At 43.0% G+C, this 27653-nt stretch overlaps 1 protein-coding gene across 1 annotated transcript in view; it reads left to right on the top strand.

The window, feature by feature from the left end:
• Positions 1-27287, top strand: part of Strump (WASH complex subunit strump) — a 39615-nt gene extending 12328 nt beyond the window's left edge. The window contains exons 9-27 of the mRNA XM_065452294.2: positions 1793-1970; positions 3602-3738; positions 5292-5421; positions 8000-8112; positions 10794-10960; positions 12990-13065; positions 14346-14597; positions 15329-15511; positions 18201-18380; positions 19317-19444; positions 20827-20917; positions 22301-22475; positions 23291-23370; positions 23567-23670; positions 25391-25520; positions 26056-26152; positions 26273-26432; positions 26748-26838; positions 27055-27287. Coding sequence (XP_065308366.1) covers positions 1793-1970; positions 3602-3738; positions 5292-5421; positions 8000-8112; positions 10794-10960; positions 12990-13065; positions 14346-14597; positions 15329-15511; positions 18201-18380; positions 19317-19444; positions 20827-20917; positions 22301-22475; positions 23291-23370; positions 23567-23670; positions 25391-25520; positions 26056-26152; positions 26273-26432; positions 26748-26838; positions 27055-27111 — 2529 coding nt within the window. The 3' untranslated portion in view covers positions 27112-27287. The remainder of the gene's footprint in view (positions 1-1792; positions 1971-3601; positions 3739-5291; positions 5422-7999; positions 8113-10793; positions 10961-12989; positions 13066-14345; positions 14598-15328; positions 15512-18200; positions 18381-19316; positions 19445-20826; positions 20918-22300; positions 22476-23290; positions 23371-23566; positions 23671-25390; positions 25521-26055; positions 26153-26272; positions 26433-26747; positions 26839-27054) is intronic.
• Positions 27288-27653: the final 366 nt, after the last annotated feature.

The raw sequence follows: 27653 nt of genomic DNA, 5'->3' as shown, positions 1-27653 counted from the left end.
TCAAATAAGCACAGGTCTTGCTGCTGAACACTTAAATTACCGTAATTCAATGGCACCAAAGTCTTATAATTTCCTGATTATCCAATGACATCTGCATGACTTTTATGTCGTGGTCGTCTGTAAATCATGGTATTATGATCAACTGCCTCTGTATATGAGCTTAGAATGTCACTTTGTAAGCGAGAAAAAGACACAAATACGAATGGTAGGTGGCGATGCCGCCGCGGAAGTTTACGCACCAGCTCACCACGATGTCATGAATTCTGACGGCATCTGCTCATGCTGAGTTGACATTTTATCTGTGAACATGGGACTACAACACATTCTAATAGAGGCAGAGGCTGAACTTTGCAAGTTTCCAAATCTTTCACTTAGCCACAGTGGCCCAAATGCAACAAAATATTTTTCTGGTCTATGACACCACAGTGGCGTATCGGCGCTGGCGCTTCAGCACGAAATTCCGAAAATTTAAGTTTGTCCCATGTTTTCTTTTGTATAAGGAAATTCACAGAAGAATAAATTGAGTTGGATCGCATACGGCAGACATTGTCAGCTCCTGATTGGAAGCTTACCATTGTCATCAAAAAGGAAGGTCTATAATCAGTGCATTTTACTGGTGCTGACATATGGGACAGAGACTTGGAGACTGACAAAGAAGCTTGAGAACAAGTCAAAAACCGCGCAGAGAGTGATGGAACAAAAAATGCTAAGCATAACATTCAGAGACAAAAAGAGGGCAGTTTGGATCAGAGAGCAAACGGGTAAAGCCGATATTCTAATTGACATTAAGAGAAAAGAAATGGAGCTGGGCAGGTCATCTAATGTGCAGGTTAGATAACCGTTGGACCATTAGGGTGACAGAGTGCGTACCAAGGAAAGGGAAGCGCAGTAAAGAATGGCAGAAGACTAGGTGGAGTGAACAAATTAGGAAATTTGCGGGCGCTAGTTGAAATCAGTTGGCGCATGACAGGGGTAATTGGAAATCAGAGGGAGAGGCCTTCATCCTGCAATGGACATGAAATGGGCTGTTGATGATGATGCTAAGTAATCAACCTCGGTCCGCAACATTAACAATAATAGAGTTCTCAAAGGATACCGTATAAGCAAGATATAGGACGATATTTTTTTTTCCAAGAAGAAAAAGAAAAGAGCTTAAGTTGCTCCTTGTCTTATGCAGCAGTATTTAGCGCATTGTGAGTCATTGCCTTATATTCCGGTTTATACAGTGCTTCATCAGTCAAACTGATTTGGTTTTTCTCATTCAATACTATGAATCATTCATTCTTCCTGTATGCTTCCTTTCACAACCTTCTACACTTTGTGCACCTCATCGGTGATCCGAGCAGCCTAAATTGCAACCACTGTTACGTACGAGAGACACTGGCGCGGATACTATTATGCATCTGCCGAGTGCACACAACCGAGTGACAGACTCTTCACTGGCAACCATCAACGCAAGACCTTTTTCAGAGGAATTAATTCTGAGTCCTGCAGCCTCACTCGAGATGTGTTATGCAAACAGTATGAGCCACGGTGCAGTTTCTGGCAACACAGGAATATATGCGAGACCATGTTTCGAGTATGCTGCTGTGCTGATGGCCAGAATTCGTCGCATCCCTATTCTTGTCATTGTCACCCTCCATCCCCATTTTGTTCCCTTTTCCCTAGCACACAATATCAGGCTAGGGAGCTCATCAGCTCAGGCCAACCTCTCTGCCTTTCTACAAATAAAATTCCTCCTCCTATGCAAACTACCCTTCACATCCGCTTACCTTGTCTCATTGCTTCTCAGGCCCAGAAGTACCACAACCGCATCACGAAGCTGATACCGAGGCTGCAGCACCTGCTGAAAGAAGGGGCGCTCGAGGAAGAGTTTGTGCTCGACAGTGTCCCCAAGCTGCTCAACACGGTGCGCGAGTGCAATGTCACCCTCCGGTGGATGTTGCTCCACACTGTCAACCTCTCTCAAGGCGAGTGTTGGCTTGCCACAGAGCGCACACGTGTGGCTTTGTCGTTGATTTCTTTTCGTAAATCGCAAGTTACTTTCCAGCACCTACTGTCTACAATAGGCACTGTCATGTACAGCACAATCCACTCTTAAAGGGAACACCTAGCTAGTAGTAAAGCCAATAGTATGACTGAAACACTCCTACTTTATTGAGAGAAAAGGAATGGCTGGCAGGACGCATTCAGCTGACTAATGTGCATTAAACAATTGTGGGAATGCTTTCACACTATAGTTCAGCTAAAAGCTTGGCTTTAATTCTATCCTGTAAGAATCAATCTTGTTGTGCCAATTTAATGAAAGTAGTGTTATGAAAGAAAACATTACCTGTCCAAACCAATTTTATCATTGCTCTGTAATGTCCCTTCAAAGTTGTTTTAGTTATTCCTTGAAGAAACTGCACAGGTACTTTCAGCGTCGTGATACCTGGTGGTGTTACTAGACTAATGCACACTCAACTTGCTGCTTTCGTAGTGCTCTGCTAGAGTGCTTTGACAATGCATTTTAGATTTGGCCAGTTGAAATTGAGCACTTGAAACACATCCTATGGTTCACACAGAGCAGTGTGCTTCAGCTAGGGGCACTCAGAGGCACTCTCATTTTCAAGCTGGGACTGCCAGTGAAATTCGACAGAATTAGTCACATCGCTCCTCCAATTGCTCTGGGAGCATCAGAATGCCCTTTTTTGGGCAAGCTTTCGCCGACTCCAACGTCGAGATGCCTTGGCACCACTGCAAACCAATCCAGAGCGTGATAAGAACCACTCGAACGTACCTACTACACTTAAACTTCCATATAAAGAAATCAGTAAAATTGGCACTTCACTTCGTTATATTGAAATTTTGTAATATTGAAATGCAACCTTTTATGTAAATAAGTACAGCCGGCAACAGATTTTTCTTGCATGGAAGGGGCCGTAATCCTTTTCATTTGATTGGGCAGTTGTAAAAAAGAAAGCACTTTCAATGAGGAGAAGATTTCATTTTCTTGAACTTGAGGGTCGGCAACCAAACATGCAGTTTTATGCCATGTCGACGATATATTCACATCAGCGGTGCAAGGCAAAGCCTGTGAATCTCTTCCATCCACTCTGCCACCGTGGCTGGTAGTGTCACCTGCAGGGGGACGACGTCGTCATGAAATGCACAGGCAGGGAATAGTCAACATTTGCAAACACTTGCTTCCCCTCCTCAGCTCACTTGGGAAAGGGGCACACATCGAGCCACCATCCTTTTCAGCTCATCCTTGTGCACTTTCCCACGCACACATATTACATAGCACAAGTGATGCGCTTAGACTATAGAACACGACTGCAAAGGGTCTTGTTGCTATGCTGCTACACTGTGGCGTCCGCTCTCTGTCACACGACGTACAATATGAGAGGTGTGCATAAAATGCATTTTATTATAGTGTTGAGGTTCAGAATACATGGTGGCCTATGGACGAGGAGTTATAGAAGGTTAAACACTTTGTTATTTCGACAATTTCGTTGTAATGAAGTTTGTTATATTGTGGTTTAACTTGTAAGTTCTCTTGTCTCTTACTCTACTTTCCTCTGCATTTTGACACTTTTGTCTTTCGGAACGAAACGCGCAGGCTTCATTGTTGGTGGCGAGCTGAACAAGCGGTGCCGTCAGCTGCGCGACCAGGTCCACCAGGACAGCAAGTACCAGCCGCTCACTGTGTTCCAGCTCCTGCTGCACACCGCCCAGTTCGAGCTGAAACTCAAGGAGGTCTGTAGCACGCTGGGGCTGTTCCGAAATCATTTTTGATTGGTGATGGGTTCAAGACAGTCTTAAAGACATTGAACTTTTACGGATGTATGTTAACCCGAGCAACTCGTACATCAAAGGCGTTAAAGCTGAATAGGACAGATGTCACACCCTTCGGAGGTCCTGAAGGTCTAAGGGTCCCAAGGAACTCCTAAGGCTTTGCCACTGCCCAAAATCAATCCAAGTCATTGCAGATGCCCTTCACTATATCCAATAAAATTTCTTCACTGTACTTGTTTCTTTTTTTAACATTTGACTGTATTTGAGTTTAGTACTTCTATAGTCTCCGCTATGATTGGAACATGTTCCTATGTCCTGTGCCAGCTCTACCAATGCCGTCATCCAGCCATGCGTTGGCCATTTTGGAGTCGTGTTCTGGTTGCGTAGCTGGCTGTTCTGTGGCTGACATTTGACACTAGCCATGACGCTGCTGTTGCATTGAAATTGTTATGGAATTCCTTCTAGCAGCTTCACCGTAAAATGTAAGCTTATACGTGTTTACTTCTTGCTTTAGAGTTTTCTTGGAACCACCAAATTCTGTAAATGGGACTCAAACTCATTGGTAGGAAATAACAGTTCACAAGCCTCTGCTTGTATGAGTAAGGTTTTTGGTTGGCCAGCATCTTGACTGCCAGTTTAAGCATGAACAAGGCAAACAAAGATGCAAAGGGCTCTGATGAACAATGCATACAAGGAAATGCTATCTTGTTGAAAAGATTGGAAACAGGAAAAGCAGAAATGAGCACGAAATCTCTTTATTTATTTATTTATTTATTTATTTATTTATTTATTTATTTATTTATTTATTTATTACAGCGAAGCTGTATATGGCTAGGGTTCCGTGCATTTTTGTTCTCTTTGAACAATAACTATCATCATCAATGGCTCATACCCTCGTAAGCAAGCAAAAAAAATGCAATGACTCATAGTCCAGTAAGGTTCAGGGCTACTCACTTTGCGTGAATTAGCTGCGATCACACTACCCCTATTGTCATCGATTTCAGTGTGGATGTGCCAGTACCAGACTGTGCCAGACTGTGATTACAGTTTTGAGTGGAATAATGACCACCGATCAAGACAATGAGTTTGTGCCTTTGTTCAAAATTACATGTCACCTCCGTGTCGCGCGCTAAACAGCTTTGCTGGTCAAAAGTGGAACGGCTCACTATTTTTTTCTTTATTTATTCATTCATTCATTCATTCACTTACTGAAATTGCCCAAAATGAAAATGCAAATCACTGTTTTGCCAGTGCCCAATAGCAAGCCCACGGAGATTCACATTGCAGATTCTCATAAGGAAACCCATTGACAGATTGTCATGAATACTTCTACATTTCAGCATCATTCGCTAACATAGGCTTGGCATTATTTTTTTTCCTCCTCAAAACCCTTCTTTCCCTTTCTCACTGCGTTCCCTCCCCTATTACATCACTGTGCACATTGTGATCCAAAGACATTTGCCAAAGACTTTTGCTTTGCTTCCAACAAAGTGAGATGACTCTTCTTTCCACAGCTGTTCCAGCACTTGCTGTCCGTGAAGCATGAGAAGTGGAATTCAATGAAAAAAGAGAGCGCAGAGCACCTCAAGGAGCTGTCCGAGGTCTACTCGGGTGCAAAGCCCCTCACCCGCGTCGAGAAGAACGGTGAGTGCTCACCGTTTTTCCTCGCATGACTGCTGGTTCATCATCATCATCATTTATTGGACCCTTAAGGACCCTTTACAGGGTATTACATACAGGGGGGGGGGGGGGTAGTCATCATAGACATACACAAGCAAAAGATGTTACAAAAAGAATGAATTGAAATAATGCAGGTTAAGTAATGCAGCAAAACAAAATAGGTGTACAGGCAACTTCAAATGCAACCACACTTGGAATGAAAAGAGAAATCTTTCAATTGTAATTTCCAAAATGTGAAATCAACCGCTCTTTAAATTTTTCAGGATCATGCTCAATGGCAATTGCATCTGGGAGTTCATTCCACTTCTGGATCGCTGTGGGTAAAAATGATTTATTGAAGGCAGAAGTTGATCCATAAGTTAATTCAGCAGCAGCACCTCAGCAGATTTTTCCCCCAAGATCAAGCATTATCTTAGGCTTCAGTAACGTGACTAGTTGAGCTCGTTGGTGCTATCTATCAGCATGAAATCAAAAGTGAAGGCATTCTGAAACTACTCCATGCTTGGAAACTGGATACAGATCAATTGTACATTGCGCTTTTTTGTAATTAAAAGGTGACTTATGTTCCACTCAGTTACTTCTTGCTTGGGTTTCGATTTATGCTGATGACGCATGTTTTGGAAGCAAACAGCGCTCAAAATGGGACGTAGAACAGGACAAAGTGCAGTATCCTGTGTACTTATTATTGTTGTTGTTGTTGTACTTCTTGTAAATCTATGCGCGATATTCACAAAAATTTAAAGGAATTATACGTGGAAGGATTATCATTGTCATATTTTTCTATCTGCATCATTATAAAGCGCATCTTCAGTTTTTACCCATTTTTGCGGCTTCTATTTTATCGTCCAGAGATAAGTTTCAGTGTCACTCTTATTCTTTTTTTCTAAAGTAGTCAGTTTTTGTAGCCGAGTCTTGTTACTGACTGTCAGGTTTCTTGTGACAAGCCACTGTTATGGCTTAAGCAAACCTGATTTCTGTAATTGTACTTGAAAGATTTGTTGATAAGATTATTATTAGTATTATTATTATTGTTGTTGTTGTCGTCGTCGATCGTGGATATGTCAAACTTAGATACATCGAATTATTACTCTATCGAACTGGCCTGGAGTGTGGCTTGATCCCGGTGACCAGAACTGGTAACGCACTCCCCCACCAGAGCAGGATTGGCCACCCTGGTGCAGTACTTGGCCACAACCTCCTATATGAACGCAACAATCAAGGGTTCTACTCAAATTGAGGATGACGCAACGAGCTATGGAAAGAAGAATGATAGGTGTAACATTAAGGGATAAGAAAAGAGCAGATTGGGTGAGAGAACAAACGCGAGTTAATGACATTTTAGTTGAAGTCAAGAAAAAGAAATGGGCATGGGCAGGACATGTAATGAGGAGGGAAGATAACCGATGGTCATTAAGGGTTACGGACTGGATCCCAAGGGAAGGGAAGCGTAGCAGGGGGCGGCAGAAAGTTAGGTGGGCGGATGAGATTAAGAAGTTTGCAGGGACGGCATGGCCACAATTAGTACATGACCCGAGTTGTTGGAGAAGTATGGGAGAGGCCTTTGCCCTGCAGTGGGCGTAACCAGGCTGATGATGATGATGATGATACTCTATCAAACAGTGCTAATATCTCCTTAATCATTTCGCACAACAATATAGCGATGCACCGTAGAAACTCATTCATATGTCTTAGAAGAAAATGCAAGAACAAATGTACAAACCGGGAAAACCTACACTCTGAAGTCACTAAAAGAATTGGCAGATTTTACTGTAGCTGACATCAACGTAATGCTGCAAAGCGTTGCAGCACGGGGCTCCGATGCACGTCGAGTTGGTGTGAGGATCGAGCATCCCGAGATGTGCGTTGTTGTTTTTCTGTTACTTCCAATGACATTAAGCCACGCACACTGCGACGCAGATAGATGAAGACGCTTATCGCGATAGGCTTGGTGGCGATAGCCGTGAATGTGGCGTGTGATGGCTCACGAGGAGATTTGCTGGTTCCTAAATGGAAAACAGTGCGAGCTGGCATTTGTAACGTGGCACAATCGGGCGAGTACTGTGGGAAAGCTGCTGCAACAAACGGTTACTGTTCGTGATTGCACGCGCCTCATGCCTTTTCTTGTTTGCATGAAATATAGTGGCCAGAAAACGTATCATACGAACGCACTTTGTCGATGTACTGAACGTTAGCGCCGAAAGAGCGTGTTTCTAAAGAGCACACCAACCGGCAAAAAAAATAAGCAAAACTGTATTTGAGTCATTTTATTTTTTTTTATTTTTTGAATAGCTGTGCAGATTACAGCTGTACAGCTTTACAGATAACAACACATAACTAGTTCCCTTTTTTCATTCTTTGTATACTTTGTTTTTTTCATTTTCTTTGTTCACTTCACCATTAGAAGTTTATGGTTGATATTGCATCGTTGTAGAATGAGTGAGGCATTTAAAAACCCTGGCTTATTTTTTATAAGGCAACACTTTTCGCCACCATAGTGAAGGTTAACGCCGACAATGTGACTGGCATTTGCTTTGACTTGCAGCTAACCTGCAGGCCTGGTTCTCGGAGATGAGCAAACAGATAGACTCCCTCAATTATGAAGACACGACAGCCACCGGCCGCAAGATTGTCCAGCTCATCCAGGCCTTGGAAGAGGTAACGCCTACAAGTTGTTTTTCATAGCTTGCGAAACTCAACTCAGTGGTATTCCTTGCTGCATCTTTAGATTTGTTTCGCTGCTCCCCAGTGCTCTTCAAGCAAGAAGAAAGTTTATGTTAAAAAAATACAGGTATCTATGTGAATTGCTACTGCTCTTGATGAATGTGGTGAACAAAGAGAAAAGAAAGTTGTGCAGAAACCATCGACAATCATTGTCAGTAGCAGAAAATAGCCAAACACTTGTAAAGAGCCATTCGCTTTATTAAAGGAATGATGCGCTTGAAGGTGTTATTTGTTACAGTGAGGATATTGAATTAGCGCTTGTTCTTTGATTGTGCTATTCCATAGAGAACAGAGCCGTTAACGAGCACATCTTTGGTGGTAGCGTAGGTGGCTTTACATATGAGCAGGTTCATCAGATGCGTACCGTCTCCATCGACACGAGCAGTGGTGTGGAAGGCGACTACCATCCTCCTGTTTTGCAGCCATCACAGGGGTAGAGGGCAGCGAAAGTAGAGGAACGTTGTCTCTCTCGAGCGCTCCACAATGGCATCTAAACCTTCCGATGCCGCAAAGTTCTCGTGTGACAGCACAAGCGCTAGTTTCCAGCATTCCGGCAAGGAACGCGCTCCGGAACTCTGTTACACAATAGCACGCTAACTTTGCATCTATGCCTTTGTATTGGCAATGAAAGTCCAACTACCAATTTCAGCTTCACGCTACTTTTTTGACAGTTGCCAACTTCCCCTTCCATGAAACTTTCTGTGCCTTGCCACTGTAAGACGTCGCTTTTAACGAATTTCAAAACGTTCAGCTGAAACTTGGCTTAACTGAAGCATTTATGCAACAGCCTTTTATCAAAAACTAAAGCATGTGCAAAGCATTCTGGTGAAACCCCGAAGGCATTTCTTTACCATTTTGCTATGTTTCCTGTTCATTTCAATCACATTTGCGTGCTAAGCGGGATCTGCAGCTCTTGGATGACTCTCGCGCAAATCACGGTATCCACTAAGCAGCCCACTGGCTGGATCTTCTCCTTCTGATTTGCTTCTTTCTCTTTACCAAGCAGCAGTTCTTGAAGGAAAGTAAAACAGGGTACGACCAAGTGTTTCGGAGATGTATATGCTACTGTAGGGCAGCTTCATAAATGTGGCATATAACACAAGTGAGGGCGTTAGAAACCACTACTGCTGCAATCATGTTGGGTGCGCCAGCTCGGAATACAGCTACACTTCCATATTTCCATATTTGTGGGGAAAGACATTTTTGATTATTGTATAAGTACACTGATTGGTTCAACTTACGTTGATGGTTATTTGTGTGCTCTCCTGGACACGTGAACATCAATATATGTTTGGTATGTAGGTGGCTGGCTTTACATTTCTCTGACTTCTTCATATGTGCCAAGCATTACAGCCGTGTTGGTAAATCAAAATTTATTTTTCTATTTTTAACTAGTAGGATTGTTTCATGCATCCTGTCAGCAAATGTGTCTATTGTAGTTGTCTTATGTTCTCTTGTGCACTCACCTTATGTCTCTAAATTCATCTAAATGCAAAGTAATGTCTCTCACTCGTAAACAATTTATCTCTAATTTCCCTTATCACATAAATAATGATGTGGTTTTTCCAGCTACTTCATACAAGCACTCATACCAAGCCTTTTCTGGATCGATCACGTTACTACCATATGCTAATGCTTGAACATCACTACGCTACTTACAATGAAACCTACTCAATTCACCCTCCAACAACCGCAGCTAGCTTATCAGATGTTTGTTCGCCCGCAGCTCGAATTGGTGACCTTATCATAACAACCTAATCAGCCTATTAGAATCGTTTCAAGATAGGGCTGCTAAGTTTATCTCACGTAATTATGATTACAATTCGAGCATCTCACAAATAAAACATATTTCGCTTCCATCCTTAAGCACTCGTGATTTTGCACTCTTATCGTTACTTCACAAGTACTTTCATGCGGCTAGAAAATATTCTTTTACGACTTGAAGTCGCGCCTTGCACATCACAGATTACACAATCTACGCGCATCTACGGGAACACCTATGCATTCATTTGGTCAGCATGTCTCCATGCCATTCAGTTATGGAAGGCTCTTGCTGATTCCATCGTCTCCAAAACAAACCCTGATGAATTCCACCAGCTCAAAAGTTCACATTCCACTGCTTAACTTCAACAAAAAATTTGATGTCCTTCCTTCTTCTTTCTTTGTTTTTTCCCCTAGTTGTATGCATTCTGTACGCTTGCTTGTTTTTATTTATGAGTTTGTTACTTTGCTTATATTTTTTATCCGGTGGCTTTGGAGCGGCTACTTTTGTACATTGTTATTTTGTTTGCTGAATGAGCTGTATCCTTTGTCTTTTTACACTGCCGTTTCCCATTATTATTGTGCAATGCTCTAATGCTTATATAAAATGTTGTGTGTACATTATTATGCCTTCTATTTATGTATGTATATAATATGTTTTGTTATATACCCATCTAGTGCTTACTGTGACACCTCCCTTACCCAACGCATCATACAAGGCCTGTAAGGAAATTTTAAATAAATAAATAAATGTTTGCTGCATTAGCTAACCTCTAAAAAGTCAGTAGTGTTCCTTGGATTGAGAAAAAAATTAGTAAATGTTTCGAGTCAAGCAAAGCGTGTTGTGTGTGCAGGTAGAGCAGTTCCACGGGCTGGATAGCATCCTGCAGGTGAAACAGTTCCTGACTGAGACGCGCCAGTACCTTCACAGCATGTTGCGCATCATCAACGTCAAGGAGGAAGTGCTCGTCACGCTCGAAGTCATTGCTGACCTCTCCTACGCTTGGGAGATCATTGACAGGTACTGCTCCTCTTGCAAGCCCACCTTCGCGACCCTTGCACCATCGCAATGCCTCTACATGTTGGTGATCCCCGAGACGTGGCTGATTACATTTTCCTTTCAAAACACTGATTTTGCACATTAAAAAAAACATGAAAAGACAGAAAACTCCCAAGCAATCAGAAGCCTTGCAGGCTACTAGTTCTACAGTTTACTAATGTACAACTTTCACAAAAAACACGAAGGCCTGTTGGCCTTTATTTGCCAATTGGCCTTTACTTGCCGGTCGGCCTTTAGGTACTCTTTTTTTGTCATGGGGCATCATAGGGCAGCTTGCTGTGGCTGTAGTCGGCATTTCACTGCTAACTAGTCCATGTTCTTCGCAAAAATGTGCATTTGCTTGGGAAATGCTGTAAGTGCACATTGGTGACATACGTACGTGAATACTATATGTTAACTGATGACTCTTCTTGCACAGCTTATGAATTTCTGCTGTGAAACATGTTCATGCCCTTCTCTTGTGAATTACGTTCACTGGATAAGCGAGTGACTACTGAAGATGTCGCAATACTAGAGTCCAGAACGACTAACTTGCATCGGCTCTGCCAAAAAAACAGCCCACTAGTACTTGTCTAACATTGCCTGCAAACACTGCGCACATTAAAGACATTGGAGTATATTAACGTGCTTCCAGCATTTTGCACATGGGTAAATGAGCCATCGGCTTGTTTGTGTGATGTGTGTGAATGTTTGAGTCTTTCACGAAACTAACTGACTTATCCAGAAGGTCGAATTGAAAAGAAAAGACATGCTCTAATGTGCAGTAGTCATTTATTTGACAGTATTTGCCCAATTCTAACATACCCCCTGAGTTGAATGCTTATCCACTTTTTATGTGTTCATAGTAGGAAACCTGCCTAAAAAAGACATTAAAGCTCCTAAACAACATGTCGAAGTATAATGTGCATTTAATTTTTTAACAGCAAAAATGTATCATGCCTCCAATGGTGGCAATCAGAAAAGGCTGAAGCCATCAAATTTTATCTTCACAGGATGTGTTTTTTTTTTTTTTTGCACTGAGGGTTTGTTGTCATCTTTTTAGACAGCACTTTATTGCTATCCCTGGACTACAACATGCCATCCTCTGCACAGTCAATTGCGCTTGTAACATTCTGTGTTCATCAAGCGATTGCAAACAAGATGGTGGCCCAAGCCCAGACTAACCACTTTGCTAGTTTGCCCTGTGACGCATGCTATATCCTCCAGAACTTCAAAAACACATGATACAACTTGTTGCTGCTAGCTTTATGTGTAAAATAATATTACCTTTTGAATGAGCTTTTGTAATCAAGGACCTTAAGCAGCACGTTGTCTGCATTGTGCTGCATTTATTGCCATCTTGTGATGGCAATGGCGATGACGCTGCCTAGGCTGGCTCTGGCGGTAGGCTGTTGCGAACACCGTGAAAACTTTTTTGGTTGCATATTTGATTGCACCGCACAAGCAAACTTCAGGTGAACTTTCTTACCAAAAAGAAAAGCGTGCAAATATAAACTGGTAAATACTGTGATCATTCATTGTGAGCTATTTTTTGTTTGAATGCCTCCCTTGGGCAGGCCAAGAATAGCAATTGTCGACAGGAGGTAGTGTGTGTTCGACGCATTCATTACCTCCTAAGCGCCACCAAGTCACGTGCTGCCACTATTGCGGTCACCATTTGGGTCAGGTGCGTGCGGACCGACAGGTCAACTTTAAATTAGTGCCCGCTGTGTTCTTTCCTACTCCATCCTACTAAGTCTTTGTCTCTACGTGGCGCTAGCAGTATGTGCCTCCTGGATTTAAATTATCCTTTGAGGGCCAATTTCGTGATCTAGGTAACGAAAGTTTTGCCGGCGAAGACCTTCGTTCGGAATCAAATTAACCGAACAGTTGAGTTAGCAGGAGTCGAATCAATGAAGGCCTACTGTATTAAAGACGAAGCTCGGATATAGGTTCATTGCAGTTCTAGGATGGTCGGGAAGAGAAGTTGATGGTCTTCTTAAATTTCCAGTTACACACCATTCATGCAGAAGGGAATCAAGAGCGACCCGTCCATGGTGATCAAACTTCGGGCTACGTTCCTCAAGGTAATGCCCTTCTGACTGTTAGTAATAAAAGGCCTACATTTAGTCTGCTTTGGCAATCCACTGGTGCAGTGTAGCCATATTAGCCGGTTTTTTTAAGAGATCTAGCAGATTTTAGGCATGTTTGATGCCAGAAATGCGCTTTTAGTGGGTAGAAAACCTTATATGCTATGTCTTGAATAACTTGAACATTTTGTACTTGAAAAGCATGTTCTGCTAGCTGAAAGCACCAGTAACGAAAGGCGTTAAAGGGACACTAGAGAGACAAATTATTTTAGCTGTATTTGCAAAGTGCCCTTCTACAATGCCAATAGAAAAAGCCACTTTTATCATGAAAAAAGGCTTAGAAAGCCAGACAACATGCAAACACGAAAGACGGGAGGCGATGTTGCCTTGAAGTTTCCCACAGCAGGTCGTTTCCCGTCTGCTTGGGCCTAGGTAATTGTTCTTAGGTAAAGATGCATTACATACTTACTCAAAAGAAGCCAAAGATTGAACTTAGAAAGTTCCAAGAGCATTTACTGCACCACAGCAGCCCAATTGAGAAAAGAATACTTTGAAATTTGTATCCTCACTTTAACGTACTGGCACTATGGTTTTGACAGGGAATTTTAGAAAAAAAATTTGAGTTCGCCCTCTATTTTCTCTTCCACTGATCCACCTCCTAGTGCAATATTAACGAAAATGCACTTTCTAATGGATACTTGATGGGTTAAAACTGATTAAGTGTTCCTCTTTAGTGTATCTTTTTTTCAGCAACCTTTGGAAAGAGGCAAATTGGAAACAGTGTTAAGCCTAGAAAGCAATGATGTGCTTGCTGTGCTACCATGCCACAGCCTACCCGCTTGCTGCAGCTGCCACTGTTATACGAGTACTTCACTGTGCATGCGTGATGACGTGCCAATCCTGGGATGAGTAGGGATCAAGCCAGCAGTTGTAGCTGCATCAGAGTCATGTAGTCGAAGCCTTTTGCATCTGTAATCCATGATACTTAGAGAGAGGCAGCACTGAAAAGGGAGACGAAAAGACACAGACGATGTGCTTGTGTTGTCTGCATCTCTCCTTCTTTTCCTTTCTCCTTTTTCCTTTTTTTTTCCTCGTCTTGTTTTTCAGCATTGCCTTCCTTCAAATGCCTTACCCAACTGAACCTAGTTGGCAGCTTGATCCAGTCCACGACGCACTGATGTGCCATTGCCGATCCCAACAATGTGGATCTTTCATTACAGTGTCACATGAATATCACTTGTAGACATGCGGAGCTTTTGCTCCCATCTCTTTCGCAGCTGGCCACAGCCCTGGACCTGCCACTTCTGCGCATCAACCAAGCCAACAGCCCGGACCTGGTGTCGGTGTCGCAGTACTATTCCACCGAGCTGGTGAACTATGTCCGCAAGGTGTTGCACATCATTCCGGAGACCATGTTTGGCGTCCTCGCTCGCATCGTGGAGCTGCAGACGACAGCAATCAAGGAGGTGCCCACGCGCCTCATGAAGGACCAGCTGAAGGCATACGCTCAGCTGGACCAGCGTTACGAGGTGAGAATCGTTAAAGTATGGAAAGCGAATCCCACTTTTTTACCTGTGAGGTGGCGCTCAGTAGCCATGGTAATCTGCTGCTAAGCACAAGCTTGCAGATTTGATACACGGCTGCAGTGGTCGTGTTGATCAAGCTTGACCTCAAGAACACTCATGCACTTAGATTACCTAAATGTGTGTTTGAAAACCACCAGATAGTAAAAATTAATCTGAAGTCCTACAGTATCTCTCAAAGCCAATGTGTTGCTTTGAACTTAAAGAAGGGAAACGAAGGTGCCCAACTTTTGTTAGTCACGGCCATGTGAACCCAACAGATAAGGAAGCCAAGGAAAGCATAGGGGAAGTTATTCGTAATTTCTAATTGGAGAGTATAACTGATAAACTAAAGAAAGTTGAAAGTGTAGTAAAAAACATATTGCTGTCAGTGGGGACCGAACCCACAACCTGCGCATTACGTAGTTCGTAATACATGGGTTTGCCTCCCAGTGGCCAACAGTTTTATTCATCTGCTTTAGATTCTCTTCAGCTTATTAATTCTGTGCTTCAAATGAAAACTACAAATGACTTCCCCTGTACATTCCCTGGCTTCGTTATCTGTCCGCTTCACATGGATGTGTTGCTCTAGCATCTTCAAACCCCTTAATTTAAACTTGATTTCATATTTGCTCATGCTTCGATCAGTTCTTCATTCCCATTTCCAACGCTGCCCTTTCTCATGTCTCTCCTGTCAGGTGGCCAAGCTGACGTACTCCATCTCGGTGTTCACCGAGGGCATCCTGATGATGAAGAAGACGCTGGTCGGTATCGTTCAGATCGATCCCAAGCAGCTGCTCGAGGACGGCATCCGCAGGGAGCTGGTCAACCAGGTCATGCGTGCCCTGCACAATGGGCTCGTCTTCAACCCCAGGGCCAAGGTATGTATATGTATGTGTCAATGCCATTGGTCCAAAATAAGTGTGTTCCCAGTCAGTGATACACCAGAAGCCTCAAAGTTGAGAGCTATCATGGGAGCCCCGCACAAAAGAACATGATTACAACAGAATTACAACATATCGCCAATCGTTATGTTACAATAATATCCGTTAAATGTTACAATAATCCGTTAATTCAGGACTGAGGGTCCCGGCAAGCGCACAAGCTCTGGTCTCCAATTTTCATTATATTGATCTTAAAATTTCCCTTCTCTGGATGGTTCGAACTTGACCAGTCAGCATGCACGCGTGTGACGCCTATGGTGACCCTAAGAGAAGCTCCTTTGGTGGCAGCACATCTTGACAGAGCTCAGGGGACAGTGAATGTGTTGAACACATGTCATCTCCAGTCGAAAACCGCATTTTTTTTCTGCCTGCTCTAAGAAAATTTTGAAGGACGATAGCTCACAATGTCTAATTGCAGTATATACCCAGTTCTAACGAGATTGTTTCTTTCTTTTCTTTATTTGCTTACCCAAGAAAATTGGGCCAAGAATTGCCTTTGCGGTGCAGTCGCATACAAAAGCGAAACCGCCTTCGCGGTGTTTGTATGCTTTGCTGCATAAAACGGATATATTGCGTCGAAGCTTATTTTAGGAAAGTGGCCATCACTGGACTTTTGCTTATTTTTCTTGTTAACAAATTGAGTGTGCATTACATTTCTACTTTGTTTAGGAGCTTTAGCACAATTTTTACGTTAGTTCACTACTTTGGACACATAAAAAGGGGACGTGTGTTTTATTTGGCAATGTGTTAGAATCAGGCAAATATTGCTGAATAAATCAGCAGTGTGTTTTGGTGTTTTTGATGCATAATTGATCCACTGTCAAATTCAATCAAATTTATCGGTCCCATCAAGCTCAAGTTATTGGAAGTCGACTGTATAACAAAAAGAGCCAAGTTTTAAACGGAAGACAAGGTATCATCATTGCACACATAGCTGTAAATATGAAGCATAAAACATCTAACAGTAAATAGATATGTAAATTGAAATAATGAAACAGAATTAATGAAATGGTAAGCGGAATTGAAACAATGACCAGAAATAATGACAAAACATTAAAAATTATAAACAAAAACAACTGTGACTTTATTAACATTTTGATGGTGTTCATATGATATATTCAGTAGTTAGTAAAGTACATTAGGATCTCCTGGTTCTGTTTTCTGCTACTTTAATGTACCGCACTCTTATAAGCTAGCCAAGTCCCTGAAATGTCAATCTTCAGATGTAAGAGAAGGGTAGACATGCAGACAGCATCTGCCATTCTGTATTCAAATTAACTACATGCAAATATTATCCTTCTCTTAAGCAGTGGCCTTCCTCCTCAGCTCATATTTACACTACATCTCTCAATTTCACCCCACGTCACCTACACTCAATTCACACAGCTCAGTCCTACAGCACATCACCTACACTCTGCTGGCTAGACAATGTATCATTATGTGACATCAGTGTTGCATATGCCTGATCAATTTGAACACTAGCAGTGCCACTTGACTTGCCATATCATGTTTATTCATGCCGTTCACGTTCTGCTATGAATTCGTAACTCGAAACGGGGTGATGGTTTGGACTAGCTGGCTTTCCATGAGGTTGTATGGTGCAGTGAGAAGCAGGACAAGTCCTCATTTTTCCGTGTCCTTTGTCTCACTTCGTGCTGCACTACACCACCTAGAGATGGAATTTGCGTTGCGCATGACGCGACGCAAATTGTGTAGCACTTTCTGGAAGACATGCAAGCACCAGCGATTACTCTGGAACATTCGATGACTCATGTATAAAAGCCGACGCCGACTGTGTTCGCCGCTATCATTGTGCTTTGAGTGTGGCCTGTTTTCCTGGGCACAGGTTCGCCCAATAAAGAATTAGAGTTTTGCCATTCACAGTTTTTTTGCTGTGTTGTTGACCGTCACTACCACTTGACGCTATAATTGAAGTTGCTACAATCTGAACTTGAAAATTAAGCATAGTGGTCACGTCCTCTAACATGTAATAGCTTGCCAGGCGATTTTGCTTGGCTGAAGTGTATTGGATATCCTCATTCAACCTTTATGGCGCTAGCCTATTAGCCTGCCATATAGGTGATACCAATTGCTGTACATAAAATGTGCACATATACTAGATGGAAAACCACGACCGTTGGTGGCATCTTGTGATGTGTTTAATGAATGTATGCAATAGTGAAAGCTCTGTTCTTAGCTGCTGGCATAAAAGTGCCAGCAGAGGCATAATTGTGAGCATGTAGCTTACTGCAGAAGGACACGATTTTGTTATCTAATTGATGTCGTTATTGTCGGATGTTACAGGTCTGTAAGAATGTAGGGGCATAAAAAATTTTGAGTTTTCACTTCTTTTGCTTAGAAGGATGCCACTGCAGTGAACTTCACAAAGCATAATGAAGTAAATTTTGTCACTCGCGGAGCACTTGTGTTGGCAACACTATAATTTAATTTGATGACTGGTAGTCTTCATGAAGATGGCGCAGATACATTGACATATTTGTCGCCACATCTGTTAGGTTCTTTCTTCTCTGTTGATCTTTTGTGCCCGTTTCTACGTACCGCCGTACTGAAGCCTACCACCCAGTTAGTAGCCCACTTATCCGTTCTGCTACAACTGCTGCTGCAGCCCAGTGAGTTGGTGCCCAAGCTGACCGCCCTGGGCAAGGTGATGGACGGCTACTACCGATCGTTCGAGTACATCCAGGACTATGTGAGCATCTATGGACTGCGTGTCTGGCAAGAGGAGGTGTCTCGCATAGTCAGCTACAACGTGGAGCAGGAGTGTAATGCTTTCCTTCGACAGAAGGTATGTTCCATTTGCAGATGTGCCTGTTGTTTGCCTTCTAGAAAAAAAAGTGCAGGAAAGGTGTACTTGAACTTACTTTAGGGTCCTCAAGAAACTGTTCACTCTGGGTTGTATTGTCAAAGCCAAGTGAGAGCATCCCAGCAGATCTGCCTAATAAGCTGCTGGGGACAGGTGTTTGTTAGCTCAATTAGTGTCAAGGCTATTCAGTGTCATTTCATTAGTGTCAATGCTATAAATTAGTGTGGTTGATGTGACATATGGACATGTCCGAGTGTACTTGGCAGGTAGCATTCAGCCTCCCCACCTGACAAAACAGGATACGTGATCTGTTTATATTCCCTGCATCTAGGGTTATACCATCTGACACTGTGGCTAGTGTCTCGCGAAGCATTTCCCGTGTTGAAAAAATTAATTTTATGTATGTGTATTCTGTGTTCACATGCCAGTGCTCCAGCATGACACTACACGTAGGAACACATTGTGCATGGAGTGCGCAGAACATCTCTCTTTCTTGCTTGAAGTGGGAACATGACACCGATACCACAAGTGCAGCTAAGGTGTCCATATTATTTGTATTGCAGTAATGCAAAAATATAGTCATACCTCGGTATAATGAACCTGAATATAATGATTACTGGATATAGCAAAAGTAGTATAAAATTTTTAAAATTTCTTTTCCCGCTATCAGCATGTATGCTTATAATGAATATCTGACATAACAGAGATACTATTCTCTTGTCAGATGCAACCTTATTATAAAGAACAATGAATCTCTGGAATACTGCTCATGGTTCTAATTAGAGCATCACCAATCAAAAGGGCCATGAGGTGAACAGTGCCGTGATGTTTGCAGGACGCTACCGACATGCTTCTTGCTTTTGTTTTGTATGAGATTCTTTTCCTTCACAAGTACGAAACAAACACTTGTAAATGCAGGTCCAAGACTGGCAGAGCGTCTACCAGTCACGCACTATCCCTATTCCGACATTCCCTCCATTGGACCAGGCATCGGTCAACTTCATTGGCAGGCTAGCACGCGAGGTGCTGCGTGTTACTGATCCAAAGTGAGTATTGCCATTATGTATACCATCCGTTTTTAAATGCGAAAGAGTGACAGATACTGTTGTTCCATCTTATCTGGGAGATTTCTGGAATAGATGGAAATGAGCTGCGTGAGAAATTGGAATGTCCAGGTAGCTAAATATAAAAAGATTTTCTAATTAACTCTTAAATTATTTGCACTAGAGCACATGTTGAAATTGCGAATGGAAGTTGAATGGAAATGCTAAGACAAGCACCATTTCCAACATGGCTGTCCCACAAGATCTGCTAAAAAGTGCACTGACACTATGCTTAAAGGGACACTAAAGGAAATGTTAAGTCAAGCTAAAGTGATAGATTAATGCTCTAGAATGTCTAAGGTGTCAATGTTATCGCGATCAGAGCTTAAATAATCGAGAAATTGAGAGAAGTGCAGGACAAAATTTGAGAGTCTCCCGGACAATCAAGTACTAGCCTGATGACGTAGGCACTCCTCATTATAATTCGGTCACTAGTACTTGACCACTGCTATTAAATATATCATTGCATTGCATTATAAGGTGAAAGAAAATGCTACTTGTCTACTTCTATTCGCTTGTTGGAAAAAATTATGTTTTAATGTTGCCCTTGACAGCAGCATGGGCAGTCAAAAGCTTTAGCTTTTGCTCAACTTTGCACTGCCCACACTTTCGCGTTTCAGTCGCTTCATTATCGTGAAGTGCTGCGATGGTTTTGCTGGCTCGCAAAACTCGCACAAACTACAAGTAGCAGAGAAGGCCAGGTCCACGTGATGTCTCGGTATGCCTGAATGGTCCACGTCGCTTGTGGCAAATCCAATGCTGTGCTCAGTGTCTCCACAGCCGCATGTTAGCATATTTTGAAAAAAAACGTAGCGCTGTTCGTTGGTCGCTGTTTTAGGCAACAAAGGGCGGGGATGGCGCGTGCAATGTCACCACTCCCTGCACGGGGGCGGGCGATTTGAATTGCGCTAAAGACATGCGGACCCTTCAGATGTGATTTTCCCTAACAAACGCTGAACTATGAACACAAAGCACTTGTTTTCAGGTCAAGACATAAGGTAATCTGTTCCTTGGTAACTCCTCTAGTTATTGCTTCAAAACTGTGCAAATATCCTCTTGTCTCATTATTGTGACCGCAGGTGACTTGTTGGTTGGTCAGTTGTACACCACTCCACTATAACTAAAAGCAGTCATTATCTGCACTGGGAAGCTGAAAAGAAAAAAAGAAAAAACTCCTAGTAATATTGCTACAATCTGCAGTAGATTTTACAGTTGTGCACCCATTCTTCTTATGGCTTCCTTCAGTGTAACCTAGGCCTTGTCTAGTTTTTCATTGATGTAAGCAGTTTTGAATGTTCCTGTTACAACAGTCTTTCTGCTCCTAGGACGACTGTCTACGTGGACCAGTCAAATGCCTGGTTTGACACCAAGTCACATGCGGAAGTGATCAACCTCAGCCTCTTCGCCCTGCTTCAGGCAAGAGAGATGCCCTCAGGGTTTTCTTCAATCTGCATTTGTATTTTACGAGTATGGTGGGCAACAGAAATATTTGCATTTTTCAACACTGTGAATGGCATTCACTGCAGGGCATGCATCAACTTTTGGTTATTTGTCCGCAGAGCAATACTTGCTGAATAAAATGTTTTTGTCCTAGTATTTCCAATAAGTAGGGGAGCAGTTGGATTTCAAGCGATTCCTGTGCAGGAAAAAAAAATGTGTTGCACAGGTTTTGATTCTCTCCAAAGCCGCATTATATCAAAGAGGCCCGAGACACCTCTTGAATGCAGCGAAACATGCTGGAATGAGTGTGACACCTTTTGTGGAATATCTGTCCAAAGGAACTTTATAAAAGGGCCCCATATGAACAGAGGGGTAGAGATTGCAGGAGGATTGTCAACTACACAAATTGGTAAGGTGTCATAATGAAAAGGAGCATGAATGGAACAAGGTTCATGTTGTCGCCGTTCCTTGCATCCCTGTTCTGTTGGCACTTTTTTTTTTTCCAATAAAGAGAATATTGGTCTCTCTAAGCTGGGAAAATGCTGATAGCAATCCCCTGCCTATCTCTCTTTCCCTCCCTTTTCCACGTTTCGCGATCCACTAACAAGTAACCGTTCAAGACCAGTGTCTCACAAACTTGCCCGAGAGTGGCAAAGGTGCTTACAGGACAAGTAGGACATGTTAACAACCACTGTGTCTTAGTGTCCTAGAACCTCTGAAACATTGGGCATGCTTCTGCCTAACGGCTAGCGTCTGGGCCATTGCGCTTCATAGCACATCACCGCTGATGTTGCCAAAGGTGAAATAAGAGCAGGGTCATTGAAATCCGCAGGGGAGAGCAAGATTGATATAGTACATGAGATTGTGGGTTCCTTGCTGAACCAGAGGAGTAATGTTTGGCACACATGTTCGTGGCAGCATTGCGTACAGATCAGAAACAAAAGTGTTCGGGCACTCCTTTAACATTGTGTGAAATAGTGTTGACAAGACGGAAGGAAACAGACCTGTGCTTGCTGCTTTTGTGGGTCAGGTTACAGAAACGTCCCCATGCATGTTATCTAGGGCGTATTGTGCTTCGCCATAAGTGCTGCTAGACATGTAAATTACTTGCCTTCTTGCACCATTGACCGCGCATCGTATAGGGCAAGGTTTCGTGCTGTAACTAAGCTGTCCGAGATTCATATTTATTGTTAATGTACAACTTAAGCACAAAGAGCCAAGAAGACATAGGTGGCCTTTCACGTGTGTGTGTGTCTTTTGCTTTTGTGCTGTATGTTAGTTACCTACAAATCTGCACTAACTAGGACAACTGTCAATCCTTGTATGTAAGACTTGTCTTTACCTCCTCCACACAAGCAGAAAAGTGTGGGCACACCTGGCCTGACAGGGCTGGACCGGCTGCTGTCGTTCATGATAGTCAAGGAACTGCAGGGCGTGCTGCGGTCCCTGGAGAAGGGAATGGTTAAGGACAAGTCCTGGCAGGAGCTGCTCACCAACATGAGCAAAGCCCTGCAGCCGGTCGACGGGCTAGTCCGTAAGTGTTGCAGCTGCGTCAAGGCGTTGCCCCCCACCACATTGGCTTATTGGCTGAGACATTCTGCTGACGAGCATGAGGGTGCAGGTTTGACTACCGGCCACTGCGGCCTCATTCCAGTGGGATGGGAAAACGCTTGTGTGCATAGGTTTAGGTTCACTTACAGAAACACTGAAAGGTTGAAAATTGGTACAGAATCCTTCACTACAGGATCTCTTATAGCCTCAGTGTCGCTTTGGGATGTTAAACTCAATCAATCAATAACACCATGATTACTAATAAAAGAACTACTAAAGTTGTGTGCTAGTTTTCCTTCAGTCAACATGGCCACATTTGCTTGTTTGACAAGTGCAATTATTCCCACAGCCAGAAGGGAGTGTCCTAGTCACTGAAGCATCATCTGGCTTTGGCGGCCTAATTTGCACGTTGGTTTATGTATTCAAACATTTCCAGTGTTAGTACAGAAAACTGGTGTTAAAGAAGCCAAACCACTGTGATTGCTCAGTGGCTATGGTGTTAGGCTGCTGAGCACGAGGTCGCGGGATCGAATCCCGGCCACGGCGGCCACATTTCGATGGGGGCGAAATGTGAAAACACCCGTGTACTTAGATTTAGGTGCACGTTAAAGAACCTCAGGTGGTCAAAATTTCCGGAGTCCTCAACTGCGGCGTGCTTCATAATCAGAAAGTGGTTTTGGCACGTAAAACCCCTTAATTTTTTTTAAAGAAGCCAGTGCAAATCTCTCATAAATGGTGCTATGTGCTTACCTCCTTTCAGTGTCACTCACTCACTGTCCTTGTTTTTGCATGGCACAGAAAATGTGGGCAAGACGTACAGTGCAACCTTGACCAAAGTTGCCAAGACGTGGTCGGTTTTCCTCGAAAGCATTCTCAAGGTCAGTGCTTCCCATCATGCTGCATTTAAATCAGAGCTTGGCAGGTTATGATCGGGATGTACTGGCTAGATGGCACTGTTGGATGGTTTATCCAATTTTGTTAACTATGCATATTTGTTTCCTCTTCCCCTATCGTGTAGTTTTTTTTGTAGATTTTTTCTAGTTGTCAAGTTGATGTGCTCCTTTCTTTTGGCAGATTGGCCAGATGCAAATCTTGCGCAAAGCCATCGCGCACGAACTGTACACAACAGCCAAGTTTGAGTCGAAGGACTTGGTTGGTGCTCTGCAGACCATGAATGAGTGAGAGACTCAACATTACTTTTTTTGTGGAAGTTCCACATTTGCTCTGTCTCACACTGCGAGGTATTTAGCTGCTCAAAATTAAAATGTCCGATGTGTTGAAATGACACTCTATGGTGTGCATGCTTGTTAAGAGTTTATAGTGAAAGAACCTACCTGTGTTTGACAGCTGTCGGTAAGACAGATGAGGCAGTTGTAAGCTCACTTATGGTGACTGAGTTACGGGACATTCCCTCCCCACTGGGGTGAACACAACCCAACTCTCAACAACACTGCATGGAATTTGGAAACAATAGTACAGGCTTCCAATGTCATTTCTCTCAAAAAGCATTTAGATTGCCCCAAACTGACTGCTAAAATTTTTTAATCTCTTTGCTGCCCCACGCGTCTATATGTACAGTGTTGGCTTTTGTACCTTGCACTAAGCCGAAATTTCCCATTGACTGGAGATACCTGCTAGTTTTTTGTTTGTGTTGCTGCTGATTCCATGCATAAAGCGATACATCCGTTATGTTGCTTACTACAGTCACTGCCCGATAATTCAGGCTTGACAGGGACCGCCAAAGGGCCCAAATAATCAGGAGTCCAAAATACCAGATTTATCAGAAAATAAGAGACTTTATTAAAAGTTGTGTGATATTCTCCGAAATCCTACTATAGGAGATACCTTCAATTTCATGTGACTAGCTCAAGACACATCAGCGTATATGAGTGACAAGTTTCTTGGCACATTGCCAAGCACGCTATCTTATCACAGTACAGAAATGCTGCCACCTGCTGATGCATCTGGTGCTAGTCACTCAAAATATTGCGAAAATGAAAGTATCTTTGAAAGTGATTGTCCAAGAATACGGCTCAAGTCTGTCAACACATTGCTATGTGCAGATACACTTGCCTTTGGCCTAGACAGTCCTTGAAGAACTGTCTAGGCCAAATAATGTTTGCAGGTTAAAGCTGTGAAGTAATGGTGGGGAGTAAGCTTTTACAGTAATAGCACAGAGCAAAAGCTAGTGAAGTGAGACAAGACAGGAATGATCCAATGACAGTAGTATTGTTGATTCCATTTATCTAGCCATCAGGGTTTTAAACTTTCCTTAAAATTCTGGCGGAGTTTAAATGAATCAGCTCAAATTATGCAATGCAAAAAGGCACGCACACATGCCTCTTTACATCCCGCATGAGAGTCTGTACATTCCAGTACTAATGCATGTTTTTAGCATTAGGTGTGAATAACTACACCACCTCTCATAAGTCGTTTGCAGTACTGTAAGAACTGCGAGACTCCTTAGCCTACAGAAGGGCCAAATGCCTCTCAACATGTGTTCATTCAAGCCCCGTTGTCTGCTCAGTGGCTGATGAATTCACAGTATATGATGTGCATGTGCAAAGATGCTAACATGTCACTTATCGCTGTAACATATTATGTACCAAATAATAACACGACTATATAATATCGCCATTAATCGGACAGTTAGGCCTGAACTGTAATCTACTGCGCAGGGATATTGCCTATGCATGCCTCATACCTTCGGTAGTGCTGCAAATGACTTATGATATAGAGTACAATTAGCCTGTGCTTTTAAATTTATGTCATACTATGTCACTTAGGGTAAACTTGTTGCAACACATCATGTTTTGCCTTGACCATTACTAAGGACAGCGGGTTTACTTACCCCAAACGTTTCTGGCAGCCTCTGATTTACATTATTGCCATCGCCAGTGCCCTGCTAGCAGAGGTCAAGGCCCACCATAGGGACCCCACCAAGCCATACCCGAAGGAGGACAATCCCTTGCTCATGGAACTGGCCACATACCTAGATTGGTGCGGTCTGTACCAGCCCCTCTCCAAGGTGAGCATGGCACCTTGCTTGCCCATGCAGGGACCAGACTACGACGACACAGAGTCGGGAACTTACCCTCGCCGTGATAGCCGTTATGGGTTCTTTAGGCTTTCCGAGTGTCTGTTCATACACTGAGCTAAAAGAAATTCATTTACAGCATTACAAAAATGTAAACTATCTCCGTTGCGGCCAGCCAATACGTTACACTTTATGGAGACTGATTCTGGTATTTGTTGCAACTTTTAACCGTTAGTATGTTATATTGAGGGATTTGCACCCAGAAAAGGTTTCTTTGTAACTGGAAGACTGCTCAAGAAATCAACCCGCTGTGGAGGGAATTTTGATTCATTGGAGTCCATGGGATCCTTACAGGGAATTGAAAACACATTGTAGCAGAAATTTAATTGTGGCGTGGTGCGACTGTGTTGGACTGTTCACTAGCCCATTGGCTGCCAGTCCAAATATTTCTGTTTTGTAAAGAGTTATACAGCAGGAATAAAGTGATTTCTGATTTAGAAAAACATTTTTCTCTGCGTCACTTCAGATTTATGCGACTACAAGGCCCATCGGGAACCTGCCACTATTCATGATGCTCTTCACTGTAACACATTTGGCAAAGTTCACATATGTGAGCTCACAAGGTAGGCATGCTTATTGGTCTTCATTCTTTAGCAACGCGGCTTACATGCAGTGAATGAAGATGTGTTTTGCATTCGTGAGCGACCTCTGAATGAACTCGAGTTTTTTACCATGCGTTGCAGGCGGCCTGCTGAGCAAGCGGGGTGTGGACTCTATAGATGGTCTTCCCTTTGTCCTGGGGTCATTCACTTTCCTGAAGCAATTCCACCAGGACAACGTCACCCAGTTCCTGGCCTACCTCGGACAGTATGTCCGCTCGCTGCTCGAGGAGGGCTCCGTAAGGTACGTCGGTGTTGCCTAAACGGTGTGGATTTCGACTTTACCCGGCTTCACGATTTCGTGGGGTCTGCCAGCCACCATTTGCCAACAGCTCAGAGCTGTTAGTGCTCAAAGACCCCCTTGTATGCAAGGTTGTTTGAACAGCGAAATTCTTGAATCAAATGGAATCTAAATATTCCTGTTATATACTAGCTTCAAATGTGACAGTGCTGATGTGTGCTTGCATGCAATTGAGGCTGATAAGTGCTTACATGCGCTTGTGCTAAGCATGTGCCATGGAAGTTGAACCTGCATGAGACTTGTCACCTTTCCATACAGCGTCACCAAGTTCTCCGATGCCTCCGTGGAGACGACCAATATTATGGCCTACCTGGAGATTCTTGTGCGGCACTGCAACGTGCCCCGCAAGGTGGGTAGCCTTTATATATCTGTGCTGCGACTTGTGCCTAAAATGCTTCTCACCAATAACAGCATGTAGCGAATATACGCTTAGAATGGATAATGGTGTAACGAAGGCATTTTTGTGTTTGATGTAACTTCAATAGAGTGCAGTACCACTGTATTAGTATTTTGTTGCAATGTTTCTGAAGCTTTCCTTTTTTTCTGTGCTGCATTTTTCGTGCAGGTGGTGCTGAATTATGTTCCTGACTACACCTTTGACCACTTTAGGTCATCATCCTAGTCCATGTGGCGCTCAGTTAAGTGAGCATGTGCCGAATTTCGACTGCAATGTTTCTACGATCGTTGATACTCTGTAACAGATGCATCTTCGAACATTCCGGTGCCGTCTTTTTCTCTTTTTGATTACTGTAATATACAAAGACGCGTAAAATAAACAGTTATATGTCTCTTTTCTTACTGTGAGTTAGCTTGATACTTTGTAAGGCCACCAAGTCTTATCTCACTCATTTCAGCAAACCTGATACCATAAAGGAACACTTTGGCTTAGTGAATCTTGACTTCAGGCACAAGCCTTTTAGTTTAGACGTGAGCCATTCAGAAATCTTTGCAAAGAGAGGGTTCACATGCAAATCCTTTAGCTTAGACGCAAGCCAGAAATGTGTGCATAAATATTCCAGAAGAAAACCTTTCAGCTCAGATGTGAGCCATTCGAAAATCCTTGTGTGGACATTTGCTAGTGAAGTTATTTGCTCTGGCAACACTGTGCTGGGCAAGAGTCTTGCATTATAGCAATTGCTAGTTTACACGTGACTATATACGATC

Source organism: Dermacentor albipictus, chromosome 6, assembly GCF_038994185.2.
Source record: "Dermacentor albipictus isolate Rhodes 1998 colony chromosome 6, USDA_Dalb.pri_finalv2, whole genome shotgun sequence".
NCBI classification, from domain to species: Eukaryota; Metazoa; Arthropoda; class Arachnida; order Ixodida; family Ixodidae; genus Dermacentor; species Dermacentor albipictus.
This window is presented reverse-complemented; position numbering and strand designations above follow the sequence as displayed.